The sequence below is a fragment of the Sinocyclocheilus grahami genome, unplaced genomic scaffold (genome assembly GCF_001515645.1).
Source record: "Sinocyclocheilus grahami isolate Dianchi unplaced genomic scaffold, SAMN03320097.WGS_v1.1 scaffold1395.1, whole genome shotgun sequence".
NCBI lineage: Eukaryota > Metazoa > Chordata > Actinopteri > Cypriniformes > Cyprinidae > Sinocyclocheilus > Sinocyclocheilus grahami.
In genome coordinates, this window is record NW_015506574.1 from 18,799 (window position 1) to 27,221 (window position 8,423).

General features: G+C 39.5%; 1 protein-coding gene across 1 annotated transcript in view; it reads left to right on the top strand.

Moving 5' to 3' along the window:
- LOC107569914 (limbic system-associated membrane protein-like) overlaps positions 1–8,423 on the top strand; it is a 220,058-nt gene that overhangs the window by 11,750 nt on the left and 199,885 nt on the right. Inside the window, exon 3 of the mRNA XM_016256085.1 lies at positions 6,224–6,457. Coding sequence (XP_016111571.1) covers positions 6,394–6,457 — 64 coding nt within the window. The 5' untranslated portion in view covers positions 6,224–6,393. The remainder of the gene's footprint in view (positions 1–6,223; positions 6,458–8,423) is intronic.

Below are 8,423 nucleotides of genomic sequence, written 5' to 3' on the forward strand. Positions count from 1 at the left end.
TGTGTGTGTGTGTGTGTGTGTGTGTGTGTGTGTGTGTGTGTGTGTGTGTGTGTGTAAAATATGAATTTCTATAATGTAATTGTGTGTGTGTGTGTGTATATAAATATATATATGTGTGTATATATATATATATAAATAAATAAATGTAAAAAAAATTTTTTTTATATATATATATATTTGGAGTGTCCAAATGCTCTCTTAATAAATTGCAATACTTGCAGAATTCAGCAGCTAGAATTTTAACTGGGGTTAGGGCTGGCGACCATATAACTCCTGTTTTGAAGACGTTACACTGGCTCCCTGTTAAATACCGCAAACTGCTTACATACAAGGCTATGCATGGTCTCGCTCCACAGTATCTGGCAGATCTTTTAACACCTTATACGCCAATTCGCAATTTACGATCTTCTCAGCACGGTCTCTTAGTTGTTCCCAAAACACGGTTGCGATCCAGGGGGGACAGGGCCTTTTAAACGTATGCTCCAAAACTGTGTAATTCTCTCCCAATTGACTTTAGGGAAGCTAATTCTTTAGCTGTTTTTAAAACTTTCTTTTCAGGAATGCTTTTATTTGATTTGTTTTTATTGTATTGTTTTGTGATTTATTTCTTGTTGAATTCATACTCTCCCAATTGACTTTAGGGAAGCTAATTCTTTAGCTGTTTTTAAAACATTCTTTTCAGGAATGCTTTTATTTGATTAGTTTTTATTGTATTGTTTTGTGATTTATTTCTTGTTGAATTCATAGTATATTGTCTTACATTATTGTTTTCTTTTATGTAAGGTTTCTTGGAAAGCGCCTTGAGAAAGCAACTTTTAAAGGCACTAAATAAAATAAATGTATTATTATTAATATTATTATTAATTAAAATTATCTACTGTATCAAACCAGTACTAACATTTAGTCAAGGTGGTCGTTACACACGCATGAATTCATATGATTTATGTCGTAATTAAGGTTATTTCTTAATTAGTATATGCCTTACTCATCATTAGTTCATTACGTTCATATTAAAGTAATGTTTAATTTAGTACATGTTTCTTCATGTACAGCTTCTGTAAAATAAGACATAAATTCAAATCCAAACGTAACTAGTCACTGCTATGCTCCAACAAGAGCTTGTAAAGCTGCTCGCTAGCAGCACAGTTGCTGACAGTAAGTGCATACAGATGCCATAGAGTGATCGCTGTTTCTTGAGTTCAGTTCAGATATTATGCTTAAATTCTCTTGAACTTTTTTGCTTCTGTTCTGCAGATGGTGCTTTTCTCTGTAGTTATGTATTATCTATAATGTTAGCCATGACATCTTTCTAAAACACATAAATAATTTACCTCTAGTGTTAGCTGATGTTGAACTGCATAGATCTCAAACCTGATGACCTTGTTACGCATATGCTAAATGTGACCCTGGAGCACAAAACCAGTCATAAGGGTCAATGTTTTTGATCGAACAGAATGATCTTTCCATTGATGTATGGTTTGTTAGGACAGGACAATATTTGGCCGAGATACAACTATTTGAAAATCTGGAATCTGAGGGTGCAAAAAAATCTAAATATTGAGAAAATCATCTTTAAAGTTGTTCAAATGAAGTTCTTAGCAATGCATATTACTAATCAAACATTAAGTTTTGATACCGTATTGTCCCGAATATAAGACAATGTTTTTTTTCTTGGAAATACATCTGAAAAAACGCGGTCGTCTTATATTCAGGGTCTAGACTTTGACATGTCAATAATACACCAGCAACAATAGGTGGCGCCAGAATATAGTCACTACACTGACACCATGCACTCATTAGCATTCATTTACAATAAACATAAATTGGAAGTAAATAGATTTGTGACTTTGTGAAGAAAATTCAGAAAGATGTTGGTCTATTCTTGTTGTTGTTGTGTTGTTGTATAGCCCAACCATTATTGTTTGAGCCTCTATAAATATTTCTCTCTGGTGTCTGTAGTATTCCTGTATTAAAGCAATGTGAGACGGTGGTATATGTGAAGCTTATAGTAAATGCAGGGGACTTGTATTGTGGGCTCATTAGAGTTGTGGCAGCCATAAGTGACTTTCTCTTTATTCCTCCGAGGGCATGTGTGGAGATACTGTATCTGTCACGCTCTGCTGCTCTAATTAGTCAAGACCAACTTAAAGAATCTCTGCTCGAAGAAACCTCAAAGGTCCAGAACCAGCTGGAGTGTGTTCAGTGTGATGTGTTTCTTCTTAATTTGGCCAAATGTTTGTGTGCAGCTTTATACACCCTGTAAAAGAGGAAGATGTGGGTGGCTGTAGAACAGGATTGGTTTGTTAAAGCAGGTATGAGTGCGGATCAAGCATGAGAGAGCAGGACTGCTGGCCTCAGCAGAGGGACTCTTAGGATGAAGTGCCACGCTGTCCACACGAGCGCAGTAATTGGTCCCACAGAAATAAGGTTTGATTCTGGGCATTAGCGAATCTCACCCTGCGGATGCTGTGCCTTAGACTGTCTAGTAAATGTGACACAATTTACACAGTCATTGTCATCAGAGGAGAAAGACTGGAATAATAAAAGAACTGACCTGTTTTCCATAAGCCAGTGCAATGGTAGAAGTTCCCTAACCTAAGCTTAGCCAAGATGTCTCTCAATTAAAAGTAATGTATCACTGTTAAACTGGACAGTGACCAAATTTTAGATCATGACCGAAGGTCTGTGAGTAAGAGATAACAGACCATAGATGGGTCAAGAAAATAATTATTTACAAAATATAAAATACAAGCTCTGGGTCACAGATACCTTCTTTTGTGCTCCACAGAAGAAAGAAAGAAAGAAATTCATGTAGATTTAAAATAGCTTGAGTGGATGAGGACAAAATTATCACATGTATTAAGATGAACGCATTTTAGCAGACACTTAGAATGTAAATGCATCAGAACTTTTAGTCCGAACATGTGCACATTTAGAGAATGCTGATATATAAAAAATAAACAAGAATAAATCTTAAGACAGTACGTTTTGCATTGAAAGCTCCAAATAAGATAGTTTCATTTCATGATCAATATTCACATAAGATCAGAAAAGTTGCTTTATTCACTTGCTCCTTTAAAGTATCATTTACACAAAACAGTAGAAATGCTGCAGTAAGGCTTTAATATTCTGTGCTTTCCTCAAATTTAAATGCCATGCATGTTGTCAGATGCAGTTGTCAAGATACAATTGTCTGCACTTTCTGAAATTCTGTAAGCATTCCATTTTATTTCCGTGTCACCTCTGTGTTTGGCATTAAGTCACTTACTCAGAGAGTAATATTGTGTAATGTACCCATGTCTTTGGGTGTCAGTATGGAAGGCATGTGGTCAATTCATTTCTGCAGTACTGTGTGGACTATGAGACTCGGGAGCTGCTTAAAAAGTTTGATGATAGACAAAAAAAAGCAATCTACAGAGCTTTGAAAAGCTCAGCCGCTCGACTCTAAACCCCACAGAACAGCAGAACTTCCCGTTCCTTCACACAAAGACAAATGAGCCGCTGTCTCTGTGCTCCTCTCCCTTTCCACTCATGTGCTCAGAGCTATATATCATGCTTGCTGTAAAAGGCCTCATAATGCCACAACCAAATATGGTATTAAAGAAAGACATTTTATTTTCAATGATGGGTATGAGCATAATCTAAAAATATGTTTAGTATGGTTTATGTCGATTTTCTACCACTAATTCACTGGAAATGATCTCATACTAAAGCAGGGTCATTCTGAAACTTTTCCCCCTTTAATTAAACGTCTGTTAGAAATGCAGTCCTCGTTTGTTTGCCTTGTAATGATGATCTTAATGAAGAAGATTCAAATCAATGCTCTTCTCGTCTCTTTACATCAACAGTCATATTGTCATTTTGACATTTTTAAGTAAAGTTTATTTGGAAGGATCTGCACTATACATACAAATTGATGTGAATTCGCATTCAGACCCGAAAAGTTTAGTGTCTCTGATTCAGGAAACTCACACAGACATGGAGAGAACATGCAAACTCCACACGGAAAGACAATGAACTGGCCTTGAAGGCCTTTTGAGATTTGCTGTGTACAGTACGCATTGTACAAAAGCACAGATCTGTAATAATTAATTATTTGACTTTAGAGAAAAATATGTAGCTATAGGTACATTAGTTACACACAAAAAATTAACCCTATAGTGAGATTTTAAGAGAGAAAGTCTGAAATTGTCAAGGTCATATTTATCAAGAAAACAATCACAATGGCACAATAATTGCTTTCTCAGTTGGAGTCAAAAAACACAGTGTCCAAAACAGCCGCTCTCTGCAGAAAATCACTGGACTTTCTCTCTCTCGCTAATGACCCGGTTTCAGTATCAGGGCAAGAGAAAGAGAGAGATGGAAAGAGCGGTGTGATTGATATGGAGCGAGCGCACTCAGGATGCTTCATGCTGTGAGAACTCTTTATAAGGCAGAATAAAGAAAAGTCTTCCTCCCACTGCTTTCTCAGACAAACAAACACTGTAAATATTTGTAAGTCTACATAGAATGTGTTTGTCCTTGAAGCCATTCTTTGAGTCTTGAATTATTTACAGGGCGTCATTTCAGTTTTTAAAGATCTCTGAGAAGCTCATGCACAGCCTTGAGGGATGAGCGCTGTTCACAAAGAGCAAACGCTTTCTCCAGCAACAAATATTCTCCTGCTGTCATAAATATCATTCAGCACCTGCATAACATCACAGGAAATGCCACAACAAGGGCCGATTTGTGCAGTTCTGTCACAGTTATGCCCAACCGTTCATGCCTTAGTGTTTGTAATACTACACAATGACTCAAACTGCTAAAGAGTCAAACATGTGGAATCTCCAATGGCCTCTAATTTACCCCCCCCCCCTCAAACGCTGAAGATCCAGACTCTTCATCAGCATTGGTGTTACAGTCAGTCGTGACCATCCAGAGAAGTGTATATCCATGCAAGAGAGAGAATCAAAGATTTTGATGCAATAGCTGATGAAGAAAGTCATGATACAGAAAGACTGGTGTTTACAGCTCAAAATATTGGCTGACGTTTTTCACTTTTCAGTGTATTTCCTCTCATGAACAAAAATATCTCAATCCAATGTGGACATAATTTCCTTTTTCTTAATACAAGTTCATATATTTGCATTTTACTTCAGTATATTGTCATGGTGTAATGCAGGTTTTCATTTGATTTTTTTTTTTTATCTATGTTGCTGAATACAACAAAGTTTTTTAAAGTGCTGCTAATGATTTGTTTTATTTTCATTGAATGTACTGTAAATCAGCTGAGGAAGTTCAACCTGCCACAGGAGCTGCTGAAAAATATGTTCTCTTTAATTTATATGCATACATATGCCTTATTTTTCAATTAAAAACCACGATTGTCCCGTATTTTCCTTTTGTGAAGTTGGGAACCCTAATAGAAGGTTAACCATGTTTTTTATTTATTTATTTATTTTTTAGTTAAACCATGATTAATCTTCGTAAGGGTGATTAAAAATATGGACCCCGCTTTATTGGTATTTCTACAGGTTTATCCTGATCTTCTTACAAGCACTGTATTAATCAGCACAAAAACCTACCGAATAAACAGTCATTCTTGCATGTAAAATTGTAACGTCTGTTTATCTGAGGAACATTAACTTCATCTGCGACAAGGTGCGCGAGGCCGATCGGTTAAAGCCGATGGACGCAGAACCGAATCTGAAGCTCCGGACAGAAACGCGTAGGCCACGGGAGCTGAGAATCGGCTGATAGTGAGACGCAGAAGCATAATTTCTCCATCAGCACGGATAAAACAACAATTAACAATTAAAATTTCTGGATGACGTAGTGTCTCAGTTTAGTGTTACTCTTTACAAGAAATGATTTAAACCAATCGCGGTCTACCTGTGACTGCATTTTCATTCAAGTTCACTTTTTCATGTCATTGCCTTGACAAACTCATCACGGAGTTTTAGATTTAGCAATGCCATTAAAAACATCGCTCCATCCTTGTGATTTTGGATAACGACCAGGATTTGTTAGTTATTAATGTTGAAGTCATTTCGTGCCTTTCCGAATAAGGTATTGATAGACTGCGACTCTTTTAGATAAAATCAGCCTCAGGAATACTCTTCTAGCCTTAAGAATGCAGTTTCCCTTAAATGTTTTATCCGCGATGCGCTCGTGAGAACGAGAGAGGACAGCAGACCTGTACGTGTCTTTCATCATTAATGAGCTTCATTCGTGTTTTCGTTAGATGGCAGCAAAGCAGCAGAGAAACATCAGCAGCTCTGCAGCATCCGCATCCGAACACAAGCGCGAGCTGCTGCTGTCATTACCGAGCCGAGCCGAGCCAGAACACACACATATACACACACACACTCACGCGCGGGGCGGCCAGAGCTGCATTCATCGGAACCAGACGACATGAGCTGCTTTTGGATACACTCGATCCTCATCCCGGGATTCTTCGTACTCTTCGGATTTGAAGGTAAGAATCTGATGGTCTTTATTTCTGCATGCGCTCGTGAGGCGTGTGTTCACGGCGGTGTAACCAGAGGACGTGCCACAGATAACTTCAGTCCGCCTCACTGTGATGTTTCAGAGCAGATCGCTCTCGATTTCTGAATACTGATCGCCTGATGTTCAGATCACATTTCCCCGAACGCGTCTTAGATTATTGGGTTTGTTTCTACTTTCCTCCGTCTCCGGATTGCCCGCCGTGCTGGAGTTTGTTCAGTGAGTGGGATTCAGACGCGAATTAGCTGATTATTTCGTGCATTGATCTGAAACAGCGCATCTAGTGTCGTGATGATGATGATGATGATGATGATGAGCGAACGGGATTTTCTCTGATTGTTGTCGGAGGCCAGTGCTTCACAGACTGATGCAGAGCTACACCTGCATGTGTCCTTGCAGGACCTTTGACCTCCAGTACACTGAAGCTTTCAAACAGGTCCTGCTGTCAGTATGTGGTTCAGAGCAGCTTTCATTGGCTCAGCTGGAGGAGTGATGTTGAGATGGTGTCTGCACACAAGGAAAAGGTGTAGTTTGTAGCTTATGTGTATTATGGAGCCAGAGCAATAACGTCTTTCCATCTAATGTTATTGATGAGGCTGCTTATGTCCATTAGTGCTATTGATTTGCTCTCAGGATAAAGAGGGCGCTCATTAGGATGCACAGTAACTCTGGAACCCACAGACACTCAATTATCTCTCATTTAAATCACAGCAAGGCTTTACAATGCCATTACGAGAGTGTTTTTTTTCTTCCATGAAGTTACCATTACGGACATGAACACAAGCGGTAAAAGCAGCTGAAGCTAACAATGTTTCTTTGATTATGAAGAATGAAGTGATCACTAGTCAGATGGTGTTGTATGACGTGTGTAGAATGGTGCATGTCCCGATTCTCACATTCTGCTCCTGCGTCCGCTCCTGTTGTTGTCTGATAGTATTACGATAGTATCCATGCGATTGCATGTTGATGTAACGAAGGTGCTGGCCTTGTATGCTTCTCAATTTATGAGCTAACTGTTGTGAAATGGGAAGAGTGACAAATTAAACCAACGCTTTTGCTGTCTCTACCTGTGTGTGTTGGATGAGCTGCCAATAGGGGTCTCTGTTGCATCAGGTCAATATGGGGCTTCATCAGAAGTCATTCACTCATTATTTACGCAGACTGTAGGCTTCTCCAGGAGATGATCCTTTAGCAGCCACAGGAAAGTACATGTGTTCATGAGTTATGTGGAAGAATATTCTTGCCACTTAGGTATGTGATCTCATTGTGATGCATGATAGAAAATCATGCACAGGTTCTATACCTAAATGTTAAAGGCAGAGTAAGTGATTTCTGGTAGCCAATGTTGATATTTGAAATCACCAAAACAAACACGCCCCTACCCCAAAAGGGTCTTGCCCCTATTTTGATAGCTCCGCCCCACATATACGTACGCAACCCAGGCAACGATTAGTTCTGTGAAACAAAGCAAAACGTCTCGGGTTACTTATGTAACCATGGTTCCCTGAGGGGAACGAGACACTGCGTCCTCTAGGGGTCGCTATGGGGAACGCCTCGTCGTGACCCGTGTCTGAAGCCTACATTGAAAAAACACCAACTTGTTTGGCCCGGCGACAGCCATGACGTCACTACCGTCGCAACTAGTACAAAATAGGCGCCGGTAGCGCACATCATCACTTCTTCGTCTGAAGCTTGTGTCCGCAGCATGGCACAAAAAACTAGAGGACGCAGTGTCTCGTTCCCCTCAGGGAACCATGGTTACATAAGTAACCCGAGACGTTCCCTTTCGTGGAACTTCGAACTGCGTCCTCTAGGGGTCGCTATGGGGAACGGTATACCCACGCCGCCATGCTGAGGGGAGTGCAAGCCAGAACCATGGCGAGCCACTAAGTACCAACTACACCATATCGCTATGGGAGTTGCCCCTGTCCTGGACT